Source organism: Natator depressus, chromosome 2 (genome assembly GCF_965152275.1).
Source record: "Natator depressus isolate rNatDep1 chromosome 2, rNatDep2.hap1, whole genome shotgun sequence".
In the NCBI taxonomy this organism is placed as follows: domain Eukaryota; kingdom Metazoa; phylum Chordata; order Testudines; family Cheloniidae; genus Natator; species Natator depressus.
The window spans coordinates 229280835-229298241 of record NC_134235.1 but is presented as its reverse complement, the minus strand read 5'-3'; the positions used below and the strand labels follow the sequence as shown (position 1 = coordinate 229298241).

At 44.2% G+C, this 17407-nt stretch overlaps 1 protein-coding gene across 8 annotated transcripts in view; it reads right to left on the bottom strand.

The window, feature by feature from the left end:
* Nucleotides 1-17407, bottom strand: part of KIAA1217 (KIAA1217 ortholog) — a 255962-nt gene that overhangs the window by 30524 nt on the left and 208031 nt on the right. For all 8 annotated transcript variants that reach the window (XM_074946095.1, XM_074946088.1, XM_074946093.1 and 5 more), the window contains 2 exons: nt 16402-16571; nt 4326-4501 (listed from right to left, as the gene is read on the bottom strand). In XM_074946095.1, the coding sequence (XP_074802196.1) occupies nt 4326-4501; nt 16402-16571 (346 nt within the window). The remainder of the gene's footprint in view (nt 1-4325; nt 4502-16401; nt 16572-17407) is intronic.

Here is a 17407-nt window from a genome sequence, read left to right as displayed (position 1 = left end):
CATAAAGAGAGAGTTCTTTCCAGACTTTGATAAGAAAACGTGGGTTCCCAGATAGTAACATATAAAAGTTTTTTCTAACTGCATTAGGAGACAATTACACACTATAATAAACATTTGAACATAACAGGGACATTTAGAATATATTTTAAATATATTGTTATATCTGGGTTGAAATAATATATTCATGCCAAATGTGGGGATGCTGAAACAATTTTTATAGTGGGGGTGCTGATATTCATTGAACCAAACAAGCCACACAAACCCTGTATATGATGGAAACCACTTCAAGCCAGGGGGATGCAGCAGCACCCCTAGTTCCAGCACCTATGACCAAATTTGGCAAGTGTGTGGAACGCTGGGAGAAAATACTGATTCTCAATCTACAGTTAATGAGAATGTGGAGAAGAGGACATTTCGTCAGCACTCGTAATGCTAAGGATTGCCACCTTGCAGGCTGATGGAAACCAGATGTCCTAATTATGCAAATATGATTTTTTTTTCCCTAGAAAACCTGCTTACTGAAGGTAGAGATTCCAAGAGGCTATTCAGCAATGCTGATGACACCTACTCCAAGTACAGATGCAGGATGCTCCTAAAAATGCAGAATTGCTAGCGTTCTTCAAAATTATTGTAAAATCATAAATACTAGTATTTAATTCTGATTCTGAAATCTTACTTTAAAAAAATAATCTGAGCGTTTTATTTTTATGTCTGTTTGAAATGTTCCAGAAGGGGAACGATTATTCTATTTTACTGTTATTAGAAGTGCTGTCAGCTTTCATCTATACTTCATGTTCTAACTCTGAGAGAGAACTTTGTACAATATGTACCGCATACCATGCATTGTAGTTTTACCATGTAAAGCATTGGTAACTAATACATTTTTACTGGATACATCTGTGCATTGTGGCTATCACAATTTATAAATAGGCTGCTTATAAGTATGGTTTATAACCAACTATAACACCTTCTATTCATGTGCTTCTAACCATCTATAAAACATACGACTCATGTCTGTAGTATGCTTATCACCTCTATTAATCTTATATTAGCTTTTCATAACCTACTTATAAATGTAACTTTCACTTAAAGTGTGACTGACATGTCATATTATCCCAATTTGCCTTTGGTATGTAGCAAACTTTGAGGCTGGTATTTGGTAACTGACATCCAAAAAAGGTATTGTATCACATCTTTGGCTTAGATCCAATAGAATTTACTAAAAACTTCTGCCTGAAAGTACAATCATTAGGCATGCAAAATGACTTGATTTACATGGAGTGCGCTTTCTGCATGCCTTCAAGGCAGACTGTCTAAGAGTGCTCCCTGGACTTCATTGGATATCTCTATTCTCTGAGTATCAGAGGGGTAGCCGTGTTAGTCTGGATCTGTAAAAGCGGCAAAGAGTCCTGTGGCACCTTATAGACTAACAGACGTATTGAAGCATAAGCTTTCGTGGATGAATACCCACCTCGTCGGATGCGCATCTGTTATGAACAAAGAACACAAAGGGTATCTCTACACTGCAATTTAAAAACTGCGGCCGGCCTGTGCGAGCTGTCTTGGGCTCACGGGGCTCAGTCTAAGGGGCTACTTAACAGCAGTGTAGATATTCAGGCTCAGTCTGGAGCCCAGGCTCTAGAACCCTGTGATGTGGGAGGGTCCTGAGCCTGAATGTTTACACTGCAATTAAACAACCCCTTATCCTGAGCCCCGGGGAGCCTGAGTAAGTTGGCATGGGCAGCCATGGGTGTCTAGTTGCCGTGTAGACACACTGGAAGCACGGGCGGCGAGTTATATGGGCCCGTGGTGCCCGTGCTCCAGGAATATTCAGGGCCCAGGGCCCAGCTCTGCCAATGTTTGGGGCTGGGTCTCTGCCCCGGCCCCACCTGCCTCCCCCATGCGCCTCCCCCGGAGCGTCTCCCAGCCCCATCTGCCACCCCCGCACAATTTAAAAGGGCTCAGGGACCCCTGGATGCTGCCGCCGCCACCACCAGCACTGCAGCAGGGCTAAGGTGGCTTCCTGCCCAGCCTTGCTCCCTGCCACTCCCAGAAGTAGCCAGAACAACCCTATGGCCCCAGGGGTGGGGGGTGTCTCCCCACACTGCCCCCACCCCAAGTGCCGACTCCACAGCTCCCATTGGCCGGGAACTGCAGCCAATGGTAGCTGCAGGGGCGGTGCCTGCAGGCAGCAGTGCGTGGAGACCTCCCGCCTAGAAGCTGCTGCCAGAGGGGTGTGCAGGTCGCTTTCGGGAGCCACCTGAGGTAAGCACCATACCCCTCACCCTTTCCCACACCCCAACCCCCTTCTCCAGCCCAGAGCCCGCACCCCAAATCCCATCCTGCACCCAAACTCCCTCCCAGTTCCTGCACCCCCCACCCCGTCCTGCACCCCAACCCCGTTCCAGACCAGAGCCCACACCCAGCACCCAAACTCCCTCCCAGAGCCTTAGGCAGGTGTGTGTGTGTGGGGGGGGGTGGGACTTGAATCCATTCTGGGCACCAACAAAAATTATACAAACCTGCTGCCCCTGACCCAAAGAGAACTCCAGCCCTAGAGTGTACACAGTCTTAGCTAATACAAAGTGTGCGAACAAACTGATGAACAGGACAGTGGTGGGGGATAGCACTGTCTGTAGCTCATTTAGGATTGTGAGCTAGTTTATAGCAATATCCATCAGTATATAACACTGTAAATTCACCATCTTGCAGAGAAAACACAAATTCCTAGATTATTCTTTATAATCACAGGTGTGATACTTTTGTAGTAAATCTGAGTCATTTAACAACACATATATTAACATAGAAGATTGCTTTCCCTCTTTGTTTATAAATATCAGAACTGCTAGTATGGTAGAGTACCATGATTAATGTTTGCAGTGAGAAGCTGATTATAAAGTTTCTCTGTACATAAAGGAGCAATTTTTCAGATGTGGTCAGATATAAATTTGGATTAGCAATAAAAACTAATTAATTAAATAGTAGTTTACAAAATCTCGGCGTTAGAATTATTTAGACCATTTACTGATTTTAGTTTGAGCGAGACCCAATTCCATCACATTTTCAAAATCAGGGCTCCACTAAATTACTGGCCATCGTCAATCTCAGTAAGCCAAAGAATTGAGAAAGAAGCCTTTTCTACAGAGTCTTCACTTATGGCATCCTGCAAATACTCTTATAAATATAGGGGTGTGCATGGAAGATCCCAGCACAAAACGGCTAGAGGAACACTTATAGATTCCAAGGCTAGAAGGGGTCATTAAGATCATCTAGTCTGACCTCCTGTATAACACAGGCCATAGGATTTCCCTGAACTAACGTAACTGACATAATTTATTTTAATTAACCTTTATTTTTCCTTTTCAAGTCTCCCACATCATCAGTGCCCATTCCATGAGATACTTAGCATGCACTATGGAACACTGTCTCTATACAGTACTTAATGCTAAGAATATTATCTCCCACTGCACCTCTTTCTCTCGAAGAAAATTTGGTCCCTCCTATTCTTTTCTTTTACAATTACACCTTATTTAATATCTGGGTATATGGAGGCCATAGACAGTATCTGAAATTGAGGGGTCATGTTTGTTGTGGATATATGGATGGGGAGTTCTGAAGACAGAATCTAACCATCATCACTTAGCTAAGAACCATCACCCAATTAGAGGCCACTGATTTACACAATGTATGCCGTTTTTTTTGTTGTTTTTTTTTGAAAATGAAGATTTGGTGACACCAACGTTTTTTGTGAAATTTATGTTGATATTACCAAATTATTTCAGTTAACAAAAGGCTACAAAAATTGAAATGGTTTGCTTTGACATTTTAAAAATGAAATATTCTGATTTTTGGTTCAAAATGAATTGTTTCAAAATTTCCTTGAAATTGTATTGAAAAAACCAACCAAATGGTTTAAAATGCTTGACATCTAAATGAAATATTTAATTAAACCCCAAACATTTTTTTTCTGACTTCTGATTTTTTTAAAATTTCACAAATAAATAAATAAATAAATAAATTGGGTTTTGGTTTGTCCCAAATGAACCCCCCCCCCCCGGCTTGTTCAGTAGTGCCAGCAAACCAAAAACTCTGTTCTTTGCCCAGCAGTACTTAGATATAATTCGACAACCATAATCGGATGCTCCCTGCTCTCTTTCAGCCTATGAGAGGGCATGGAATTATGTAAAGGAGAAAACAGCGTGCAGGCTAAGTAGCACTTACCCACATGAGCAGTCCCACAGTGAAGTCAATATTCTATAACAAGGGAAAAGCCAAGCATGAACAACACACCAGCTCAAAGCACTAGGAGAGGTTTTCCCACCCACCATAACTTCTTCACAATCTTTTCCTCTTCGTGGAGGTATTTCTGCCTTTCTTGCTCCACCAGGATGCGCTGTCGCTGCACAGGATCCTCCAGCCTCTTCACTGTTTCAATCACTTTGCCATTGATTTCCAGCTCAGCTTTCTTCATCATTGCCCTCAGCATCTCCTGGTTCTGCAGCTGTTGCACAAAAGAAATCAACTTCAATTTTCCTGCCTGACTAACATCCCTGGCAACTGAACACATTGCAGCACTCAGAAATAGGTTTGGATAAACAACCCTACAGCTGAATGAACATACTCCCCCCGACCCCTTAACTTTATCCATAAACGTTATTTCAAGGAGAAGGGGGAAAGAGCACAAATTCCATTAACTTCTAAAGCGTGTGTCTGACGTACAGCAGCAAGCTGACAGAATATGTAGACTTCATTATAATGTACTATGTCTGCCACCAATTTCACCACACACTTCTGCAGGGACTGAAACCTTTCTCCACCATTCAATGTGACATTAGAAGGTGTTGTGTAAAATATCAGTGCTGAGCTTCCTGCCTTGTGCCGTGTAATAAGAGTGCAGCCGCTCCTCCAGGAGCTGTCACACTGAAGGGCATGATTCCCTTCTGTATATGCCTCTTACTAGTCCTTCACTGAACTTGCTGGACCATCATTTGAAAATATCACGAAAGCTGAAACATATTGCCATTCTTTGAGGGTCACTTTTCAGTATTACAAGCAGTGGATACACCACCCAATGTGATGGAATGAAAGACGTACAGCTAATTTGCAATATACATCAACAACAAAGACTTTTAAAATGTGGTTTTTCTCTAAAAAGTGACTTTTTAAAAAGGAGACCTCCTTTCTCCAGAGATCTGCTATCTATGCATACTCAGCCACAGACCTTCTCACTTTAGTGGGCAATGTAAGTTGTAATACCTTTTATTCCCATTAACCTTGCAGAGCCAAAACAGTTAGGAGAGAGTGAACTGGAGCATACTTCTACTCGTGCATCAATTGTGCACTGAATTTTATCTACAGGGCCGATCAGTTACACTTGTACAAAATGGTTTGAAGGCACTGAGAATCCACAGGTGTCACTGAGATCATAATCAGAAGGTAATCAGGGTGCACAGATATTATTAAATACCTACTTTGGCCTGGAGAATCTTCATTCGTGGAAAAGGAAAGAACCCACCTTGGCTGTACTGCGCAGGATGAGCTTGCAGGGCTGGCAGTTAAAAAAACCATCATTTTACTGTACTTGCAAACCTATCACTTATTCCTTTAAAGAGAGAGCATCTTTTAGAGTAGAACTGCTCTTTAAGATGTAATTTTCCACACTACAAGTAAAAATCTTCTATTAGAAGATGTTGCAAATTACAAGGCCATGGGTGACTCGTATATAGGCACTGAGCAAGTTCCTCCTATATTCCCAGTGAGGTGAACACTTTTTATATGCTCTTTCACAAGTATGTTTATGAAATTCCAACCACTCTTCATTGGGCATGGAGTGCTGGAGAGAGGAGACGAAGTATCTATTTTTAGGTTCAACACTGGGGTATTATCTTCTGTCTCAGCAGTAAACATTTCTCAACACTATTACAAATAGAATTCCAGCTCTAACTGCCCCCTGGAAGGCCTGATATTACCAACTTTCCATGGCTAGGGTCTCCTACTTTCAGTTTTACTGAGGTCATAACATACAAAGTAGTAAGTGAGGCTGTGTCCAGTTAGCACAGTTAGGATCTGTGTGGGCATGAGAATGATTCTGTGATCCTAACAATGTTCTAGATACAGGGTAACATTTTCAAAAGTGCCTAAGTGTCTTAGGAGCCGAGCGACCTACGCACTTGCCACTGTATTCCCAAATCTTATCTGGATTTCCACCTTACTGAACAAAAAACATAGAAGTTTTCATAAGAGCGTTAACAATATGACTTGAAAAGAAATGCTGCTGCCTGAAAGGCCTGGGAATAGTCACCCAGTCTTGCAAAGTTGGTAAAGATGCAAGTGGATTTTCAAGACGACAAAACCACCTCAGAGTCTGATTTAGGAAGATTGTAAGAGGAAAATAGAAATCAGAGATAGAAAAGGCCTATTATGTCACTGTTCATCTTTCCAGTCCATGAAGGAACTAAATAGACAAGTCAATACATCGCTTCTGGCTTTCCAGATTTGTATGATCTAATCTGTCCTCTGCTGTGCACTCCTACTTCCCCATTAACATGAGTGGGATGCACACTGAGAGGAAAGTCAGCTCTTTCGTGATAAGGCTCTGGGTGTCCAGTGTGTTTAGGCTGTGATAGGCACTAAGCACTATTTCAGAACTGTTGGAGGAAAAACAGAGCCGAATGCAACAGCTGCAAGGTTAGGCAGAAAAGCAGGGAAGTGTTCCTTTTTTTTTTTTTTTTTAAATTGTATGGAATTCTAAAAGTTTGCAGCTGCTAAATTCCATACCAAATCATTTAAAAGGCATTTTGTATATGTAATCGCTCAGTGTGGGATCAGTGTTTTGATTTACATTAGTGTAGGCCAGCATGGTGATTTGAGACACACAAATATGCTGTGGTGCAAGGCATCGGACTTGGGCGCTTGTCTCTGTATTCATAGCTCATATACACATACATAGCTGAACCCTGAGGTCGGCGCAGAGGTCAAGGAAGGGGAACATAAATAAATACATAACTATATATAGCCTATATATAATACCTCTTTTATAGCACTTTTTACCATAGGTCTCAAAGAACTTAACAAAAGAGATAACTATAATCTTACAGATAGAGAAACTGAAGCACAGAGGTGATCTGACATGCCCAAGGTCACCCAGCAGGCCAGTGGCAAAGTCAGGAATAGAATCCATGTCTCTGGAGTCAAAGTCCAGTGTTCTCTCCACTAGATCACATTGCCTCAATGACAAAAGCAAAACAATGAGGGAAACGGAAGGTGCATGTTATGTTAGGTTTCATATTTTTTATTATAATTACAGGTGACACAGGTAGTGACACAGTTTGTTAAGGCTGCCCAACACTCCCCATTATAAGATCCTGTTTTCAGTTGCTTATAACTTCGACAGTCTTTTACCACTGGGGCTATAGTTTCCCATGCTGGATGTCCGCCTCAGGCTGAATCTATTAATTTATTTATTTAATGGAAAGTTCCAGCTAAAATAGTGCAGCCATTTTTGAGAACAAGATTAGAGAAAATAAATTATTTTGACCTTCTTAAACAAAAATTCTTACAGCTGTTTTGTTGAGACGCTCTAGCACCTTTACGTTTTGGGCCAGGGTCTTTAAATTTGGCCGGAGGGGACACCCTGGTGCCACTGATGTGTCTTTAACTATCGAAAATTTGACCAAGTAATAAACCACTGAAAAATCTCAGGTCACGCACAGTAGAAACTTGTTAGTTTGCTCTGAGCACGCTCCATCCCAGAACTGCAGGGGCTGATCGAGGCATGGTCTACATTACAAAGTAAGGTAGCTTATGGTGACCTAACTCTGTAAGTGTCTACACTGAAATGTAGTTCCCACCGACGTAACTCGCCCACTACATCGACTTAACTCCACCTCCACAAGAGGCATAGTGCTTAGTTCGATGTAAGTTAGGTCAATGCAGTGTCATTGTAGACACGGTGTTTCTTCCACCGACTGTGGCTGCCTTTCAGAAACCGTCCCACGATGCTCCACACTGACCGTTAAATCAGTGCAAGTGCTCCTAGTGAGGATGTGCACCGCCGACACAAGGGGTGTCGTGTGGACCTATAAAACCGATTCAATTACTGCAGTGGCTGTAAGTCAACGTAACTTAGCTCAAATTAATTTTGTAGTGTAGACTTGCCCCAAGACTTTCTCTGCAATTGCTCATCCTGGCTGCTAGGGACAGCACGGGCACTGCATACAGAAACTGAGAGCCTCTCCTCTGTGCTCTCAGTGTTCCCATGGCTGGTGCCCAGGCAGCGAAGAGGAGAAGGAAGAAACATCTGAGCTGAATGCAGAGGAGTAAGAAAGGAATAAATGGGGATGGGGGGAGGCGCGGAGGTTGCAGGAGCCAGAGGACAGGGTGTTGGAGCAAACGGGGAGGGAGGAAGGAACTGAGTGGTGATGGAGCAGAAGGAATGAGGAGCAGAAGCTGGAGTGTAGGGGGATAGATAGGCACTGGGGTGGGAGGGTAGGAACCAGGAGATGGAGTGAATACATACATGCAGAAGGGGATGGAGTTGATAGGTGCAAAGAAGAAAAGGACACAAGCCAAGGAATGGGGGGTTGGATAGGCAGAGCCCTGCGTGGATATAAAATTTATATCCATGGATGCCGATATTTGCAGATATTAATCAGTATCCGTGGAGCTGCAGGACAGTTGGGCCGCCGCTCCCAGGAGCCAGCACCCCGTGCTGGCAGCTCCTCTGGTGTGGCTGTACTGCACCAACCCCTCCCACTGCACTGCCACTGAGCCTGGTGCCCGCCCCAGTGGGTGGGGCTGGGGGCAGTACAGCAATGCCAGAGGAGCTGCCAGTGCGGGGCACTGGCTCCTGGGAACGGTGGCCCGACAGGCTGCTGCTTTCGCAGCTGCAGCTCCTGGTAGAGCGCTGAAACTCCATGGATACTGATTTATACCCGCAGGCACAAATTTTGAATCCGCGCAGGTCTCTATGGATAGGAGCAGAGTGGGACAGAGACAGGCTATGGGCACAGGAGCAGAATAGCTTATAGCCACTACAGCACTCTCCCCTCCAAAACCTGGAACTGAACGCATATGTCCCAAGTCTCTACATTCCTCTGCTGTCAGCAAACAGCTGTGAAACCCACTGGCAAAGTATATGTCTCATCCCACTCTAGTGGTTGGCTCTAACAGGTACTCCATTAGCTCAAGTGGTAGAGGTCTATGGTGTAGTTCTGAATCCTCCTGATGCCCCAGGCTGGGGGTCAATATGGGTCCACATGAAAGAATTCCTGTATTTCAAGTTTGCTTTAAAAAAAACCCAAACAACTTTGGAAATTACATTAAAAAAAAACCCATGTTAAAAGAACATTAAGGTTGCATGGGGGACCTGGATTCTGGCACTTCCTAACTCTTGATTTCACAAACTTCATGTTCTTTTAATATAGCTCTTTGGATTATATGACACAGGTTTTGTATCGTTTTTAACTAGCATGGAGGGCAGAGGTGGGGTGAGGGGAATGGCTGGAGGGGATGAGTTAGATTCAAAGGATCCCGAGAGAAGGAAAAAGACAACAGACTCTGAGGAGAAGGGGAAGTGGGAGGGAAGGATGGAGAGGAGCATGGAGCATGAAGAGAACAGGTCTGGTGGCAGAAGGACTGTGATAGAAAATGGGGGTTGGAACAAACCACCAGTTTGTAAAAATAATAATAAAAAAATAAAGGCCACGCGTCAAATTACAGGTGTACAGTTTGACATCCCCAGGAACATGGTGGTTGCTGTGGCTGTTCTCAAGTATGGGCCCTTCCCCTGCTCATGCTGCTCTTACTCCTCCATCCCTCACAGTTCGAGAGGCTGCTGAGGCCTTTTGTCCAGGTGGGATAGGTCCTCCCTGCCAGCATCTGGACCAAGAGGACCAGCCAGGCCTCAGCCCCTGCACTGCTGCCGCTCTTGGCTCTTGCTGGAGAGTTTCTGCTGCTAGCCCAGGCTTTCTTTGTACCCCAGGCTGCCAATGCGCTAGGCATTAGCGGGAGGAGAACCCACATGGGATAACTGCAGCCTTCTACTGAAACAGCCCCTGGATCCACCCCAGGCTGCATCTATGTTGAAGTATATTTCAGCACATCAGCTCCAAAAATGAAAGGCACATCCACAAATAGGATTTGGCTACAGCTTGGGACTTTCATATGATTTAATTATCTAATTACTGTAGTTTGCTGCCAAGCACAGATTTCACACAGTTTTGCCACTTTTATAACACAGCTGAAAGCATATTTGAATTTGTAATTCAATTTTATACTTGTGATACTATTCTAGTGAGTACCATATACCACTGTAACAACACTAGTGTCATTGAACTTTTTTGAAGGACTCATTTCCCTGCATGTAACAAATTTACTGAAGGAAAATACACACACACAGACACACACTCCCTGTAGCTTAGTAATGTTTTTCTTTTTAAACAGGATGCATGAAAGAAATTCTCTGAAGGCAGGCATGGGGGGGGGGCGGGAGGAAGAGATCACAACATACAAATGAGCCAACAATGCTTTATATTGTAATGAACAAGCTGGCCTGCCATAATCTAAAGTACTTTTTAGACCTGTTCTATAAATGTTCTGATTATCATCAGTGCCACTATTCTAGGAGAGCAGAATGAACTACTTTATATAATTATATGGTTGTTTGTTGTTCAAGTCATTGAGGCAACAAATACAAAAGGATCCAGGCTGTGGTTATAGTTCATTTCCTGGCATTGACAATAGAAATCCTGCTGTTCCTCTAACACTGAGCTATTGTTAAAAATAGTGGTAACTACTTGCAGAATAGAGCCTGATTTTCAGGGGCACTGAGCGGCTGCAGACCCTTGGACATCTATTGGAATTGAAGTTGCTGAGCAGTTCTGAAAAATCAGTCCCTTAGTGGAAGAAGATACGGCAGTAGTAGGAAAAATATCTGACTTTAGTCAACCTTTGATACAAAAATCACGATTTCATTAATGATAGTTAATCCCTAATCAGTGGGCTGACATAGCCCTGACCTCAGTTTGCCTGTGGCTATACTTGCTGCTAAACCAGGTTCTGAACCAGTTACTCACAGTCACTGTTAGCATTGGATAGTTCTTCCAGCATAGACAAGGTGTCGCCATCTCTTGGGTGGTCTCAGCTTCTCCTGACTCACCCTCCTTAGTCTGCTCTCACTCAGGTCAGTACCCGGACCCTCACCTTCAATTAAGTCTGCTTGGCCTTCACTTTTTGGGCGTGCAGTCTCCTGGCTGTTTTCCTGAAGACGGTCTGGTGCAGAGCTGTTACCAACTTTCTGCTCCTTTTCCTTCTCTGTGCTCTCCCTTTACAGCAGGCCTTGTTTCCTCTATCAGTCGCAGCTGTGGGGGCCTGCCTCCATGATTGGCAGCTCTGGCAGCTGCATGGAGTTGTGATCAAGCTGCTTGCTTGTAAATAGGACAGACTTTCTTCACTAGGAACATCTGTGAGGGGAGGGCTCCTACCTCATACTGAGAATGAGGGGCGATCAGCAGGTTATCTCAAGTGCCTATATACAAATGCACAAAGCCTTGGAAACAAGCAGGGTGAACTGGAGGTCCTAGTGATGTCAAGGAATTATGACGTGATTGGAATAACAGAGACTTGGTGGGATAACTCACATGACTGGAGTACTGTCATGGATGGTTATAAACTGTTCAGGAAGGACAGGCAGGGCAGAAAAGGTGGGGGAGTAGCACTGTATGTAAGGGATCAGTATGACTGCTCAGCGCTCCAGTATGAAACTGCAGAAAAACCTGAGTGTCTCTGGATTAAGTTTAGAAGTGTGAGCAACAAGAGTGATGTAGTGGTGGGAGTCTGCTATAGACCACCGGACCAGGGGGATGAAGTGGATGAGGCTTTCTTCCGGCAACTCGCAGAAGCTACTAGATCGCACGCCCTGGTTCTCATGGGCGACTTTAATCATCCTGATATCTGCTGGGAGAGCACTACAGCGGTGCATAGACAATCCAGGAAGTTTTTGGAAAATGTAGGGGACAATTTCCTGGTGCAAGTGCTGGAGGAGCCAACTGGGGGTGAGCTTTTCTTGACCTGCTGCTCACAAACCGGGAAGAATCAGTAGGGGAAGCAAAAGTGGATGGGAATCTGGGAGGCAGTGACCATGAGTTGGTCGAGTTCAGGATCCTGACACAGGGAAGAAAGGTAAGTAGCAGAATACGGACCCTGGACTTCAGGGAAGCAGACTTCGACTCCCTCAGGGAACTGATGGGTAGGATTCCCTGGGGGAATAACTTGAGGGGGAAAGGAGTCCAGGAGAGCTGGCTGTATTTCAAGGAATCCCTATTGAGGTTACAGGGACAAACCATCCCGATGTGTCGAAAGAATAGTAAATATGGCAGTATACCAGCTTGGCTTAACGGTGAAATCCTTGCGGATCTTAAACATAAAAAAGAAGCTTACAGGAAGTGGAAGATTGGACAGATGACCAGGGAAGAGTATAAAAATATTGCTCGGGCATGTAGGAATGAAATCAGGAGGGCCAAATCACACCTGGAGCTGCAGCTAACAAGAGATGTTAAGAGTAACAAGAAGGGTTTCTTCAGGTATGTTGGCAACAAGAAGAAAGCCAAGGAAAGTGTGGGCCCCTTACTGAATGAGGGAGGCAACCTAGCGACAGAGGATGTGGAAAAAGCTAATGTACTCAATGCTTTCTTTGCCTCTGTCTTCACGAACAAGGTCAGCTCCCAGATTGCTGCGCTGGGCAACACAGCATGGGGAGGAGGTGGCCAGCCCTCTGTAGAGAAAGAGGTGGTTAGGGACTATTTAGAAAAGCTGGACGTGCACAAGTCCATGGGGCCAGATGCGTTGCATCCGAGAGTGCTAAAGGAATTGGTGGCTGTGATTGCAGAGCCATTGGCCATTATCTTTGAAAACTCGTGGCGAACGGGGGAAGTCCCGGATGACTGGAAAAAGGCTAATGTAGTGCCAATCTTTAAAAAAGGGAAGAAGGAGGATCCTGGGAACTACAGGCCAGTCAGCCTCACCTCAGTCCCTGGAAAAATCATGGAGCAGGTCCTCAAGGAATCTATCCTGAAGCACTTACACGAGAGGAAAGTGATCAGGAACAGTCAGCATGGATTCACCAAGGGAAGGCATGCCTGACTAATCTAATCGCCTTTTATGATGAGATTACTGGTTCTATGGATGAAGGGAAAGCAGTGGATGTATTGTTTCTTGACTTTAGCAAAGCTTTCGACACGGTTTCCCACAGTATTCTTGTCAGCAAGTTAAAGTAGTATGGGCTGGATGAATGCACTATAAGGTGGGCAGAAAGTTGGCTAGATTGTCGGGCTCAATGGGTAGTGATCAATGGCTCCATGTCTAGTTGGCAGCCGGTATCAAGTGGAGTGCCCCAAGGGTCGGTCCTGGGGCCGGTTTTGTTCAATATCTTCATAAATGATCTGGAGGATGGTGTGGATTGCACTCTCAGCAAATTTGCGGATGATACTAAACTAGGAGGAGTGGTAGATACGGTGGCAGGTAGGGATAGGATACAGAGGGACCTAGACAAATTGGAGCATTGGGCCAAAAGAAATCTGATGAGGTTCAACAAGGATAAGTGCAGGGTCCTGCACTTAGGACGGAAGAATCCAATGCACCGCTACAGACTAGGGACCGAATGGCTAGGCAGCAGTTCTGCGGAAAAGGACCTAGGGGTGACAGTGGACGAGAAGCTAGATATGAGTCAACAGTGTGCCCTTGTTGCCAAGAAGCCCAATGGCATTTTGGGATGTATAAGTAGGGGCATAGCCAGCAGACTGAGGGACGTGATCGTATCCCTCTATTCGACATTGGTGAGGCCTCATCTGGAGTACTGTGTCCAGTTTTGGGCCCCACACTACAAGAAGGATGTGGATAAATTGGAGAGAGTCCAGCGAAGGGTAACAAAAATGATTAGGGGTCTGGAACACATGACTTATGAGGAGAGGCTGAGGGAACTGGGATTGTTTAGTCTGCAGAAGAGAAGAATGAGGGGGGATTTGATAGCTGCTTTCAGCTACCGGAGAGGTGGTTCCAAAGAGGATGGTTCTAGACTATTCTCAGTGGTAGAAGATGACAGGACAAGGAGTAATGGTCTCAAGTTGCAGTGGGGGAGGTTTAGGTTGGATATTAGGAAAAACTTTTTCACTAGGAGGGTGGTGAAACACTGGAATGCGTTACCTAGGGAGGTGGTAGAATCTCCTTCCTTAGAAGTTTTTAAGGTCAGGCTTGACAAAGCTCTGGCTGGGATGATTTAATTGGGGATTGGTCCTGCTTTGAGCAGGGGGTTGGACTAGATGACCTCCTGAGGTCCGTTCCAACTCTGATATTCTATGATTCTATGATTCTACCACGCTGCCTATGTTCAGTATGGGGTTTGTAGACCCCATTACACAAGCCTTGTGTGAACTAATGGGTCTTTTTCATCTCCGATCTCTAGGATTCCATTATGTTAATTAATGGTACCTTGAAGACTAGATGCTGAGTTGATGGTGGTGTACCAATATTTTTAAAAAATTGGTACACCAAGTACTGCATCTGTCCCTGAGTCAACATGCCAATTTTTGTGCTTGTGAGGTGGTAAGCTCTTAGGAGCAGGGACTGTCTTTTTGTTCTCTGTTTGTACAGTGCCTCGCACAATGGGATCCTGGTCATGACTGGGACTCCTAGGTGCTCTGGTAATACAAATAAATGTTATTTTTTCTAATCCTTCAGAAGTATTTATTTTTATGTTGCTATGTGAAAGACTCAGAAATAACAGAAGAAATTGACTGACTGTACAGCAGAAATAGTGAAATTGACAAAACACAAAGTGCTGTCAAATGTATGAACTAAACAAATGGGAGAAAAAGAGAAAAATACTTTTTTCCTTTGATGTCTTTTCAGGCAGAAGTGTGACTTGTAAACAGAGGGTGCCTCTTTGGGTTAAACCTGTTAGCCCTGTTTAAAGAACATGAAGGAAAAAAACTGATGCATTGAGTGAACTTAGGACAGAGAATCTCCCATTATAGTAATTTTAAAATAGTCTGTGTGAACAACATATGGTGCATCTCAAACACAGGGTCTCCCAGGATTGTTAATATGCCCAGTCGCTACTGGAGTGACCACCAAGAGAACTGCAGGTGCGCCATCACTGAAATAAATGGAGGGGGTAACTTGTCATAAGTGGCTGCGGACTCCTGGAAACCTTTCTCAGAGGCTGCCCTGGAAGGTACACAGTTGCTAGAATAATGCAAATTTACTTCCTGGGAGAGAGACTGTGAAGTGCAACACAACGTCCAGGTGGGCATACCAAATAGGCTGATATCTGGATATAGGTGGGCAACACTACTAAGAAATATATTAAAATGCATTTGTATTTCATGGATTTATTCAAGCCTAAATGAAAGAGTAAGCACATGGATATAGCAGCATCCACAAGATCACCTGCCTGATCCCATCTCCTCCTCTCCAGCAAGCGAAGCAAAGAATATATGACCACCTCTTCATTCACAGGCGCACTCTCTTTACTATTATTAATCGGACTCTCCTGTCCCCTCCTCAACTAGTAGTAACCAGTACTACACTTCCCGTCTAGGTAAGAGGGCAAAAGGCAAAGCATACTGTGTATTCTAATCTGTGCTAGTATCACTCTGTTCCATAATAATAAACCAGAATTGCAAAAGGCTTGAGGTCACTTTTAAGGCGGGGTGTCCTGCATGGCGGAATGTTAGCTGGTTGTTCCTCTATCCAGATTGATTTACACGAATAAATTTTACATTTCCTGTGATGAAGTATTTATCTAATATATATATGCCACATTTGTCCTTCAATTTTCAGTTAGGCAAAGGACTGAAGAATTGTACAAATATTTCTACAGCGTTTGGGGTGAGCAGTATGTATTTCCATACTGTACAATGTGTGTGTATGTGTCATATAGCCTGCTAGGACTTCTGAACTGAAATCTGCAGTCATCAGTAACATTTGAGAATCTCTCATCGCCTCTGAAGTGCTGACACTGTGTAGGTCATGAAAGCATTGGTAAAATACAGACATACTATAACAGAAAGAGTCTTCTCAGCTCCGACTACATTATTCTTTTTCTTTTTGTCCTAGAGGAGGTTGCCTACTTCTTTTGGTCTCTGAAAATCAAAGGCCCTAAAAATTGCACAGCTCATTCACAGACCCAAAATTATTATTTGGCTTCCTCACATCTGAAGTGTTCATTCAGGAGGGTGAAAACGGCTAGATGATAAGATCTTTAGCAGGGCAGAGACTGTGTCTTCAAGCAGCAAAAAAAAAGAAAAGGCACTGAAAGGCAAAAATGTCTTACACTCTAATCCACAGGAAAAGGCTTTCAAAACGAGGACATGTGCTCATGCAAATGAAGGGATGTGACCATACCTGTAGCTGCTTCATCTGACGCAGCTGCAGCCGAAGGTCAGACACATTGCATCTCATATCATGTAGGCTGACTTGCATTGCTGGGGAGCCAACGGGTGCAGGGTGATTGATGATGGTAGTTGAGTCAGTAGTTGCTAATGAATTCTTTCCACCAGACACGTGAGCAGCTCCTGCAAGTAATGCCAGCAAAACTCTTTAGATTACGAAAAGTGAAGGTCCAGCTGCATTTTCCTCCCCACTGCGAGCACAGCAGATTCAGCTTGTATCTTAAATGGATGAAGATAGCTAATTGCAGACTTCAGTGCTCATTATCTATCCAGTGGCTGTGATTTCCACAACCAATACACAACTTTGCAGTGAGATATCTGAGGGCCTAACTGTGTTGCCACTTCAGCCATGTCAGAGGATCTGGTTACCACATGGTTCCATTTTACAGTATGGATGGGAGATTAACTGTAACTGCAAGTCATGCTGACCACCCACTGGACCATTCCCTACCAAACAGAACTGTGCTGGATCTAGGTTTGGAGATAGCTATGCTCTAACTGGGCCCTCCCAACATGGCTAAAATTGTAGTGTAGGGTTAGGCAGGCTATTCGTTCAATTTAAGCCAGATAGTCCTTTTTTAAAAAAATATAATTTTGTCCTCTGTCTAGTACAAAAATAAAACTGGACATGGTTTTGTGTAGTATCATGAATGGACAATGCCATTTTGAAGAGCTCGCTGCTCTGCACTCCAGTATGACCGCATGAGGTCATGCTGCCAGGGATGAGGCAGCACACTCTTCAAAATGGCATCCTTCATGCAGCGTGACCGTGCATGCAAGGTCATGCTGATGGGGGTGGGGGACCCATGCAATTCCTGGAAGTATCGGCGTATCTAGCATTCCGGAGATGTGGCAATGCCCACCCTATGTAGGGGCCATCTGAGACTGACTTGATCAATACACACAAAGATCCTACACTACCTATTTGTTGACTGATTGGCACGGGAAAGAGATTTAAC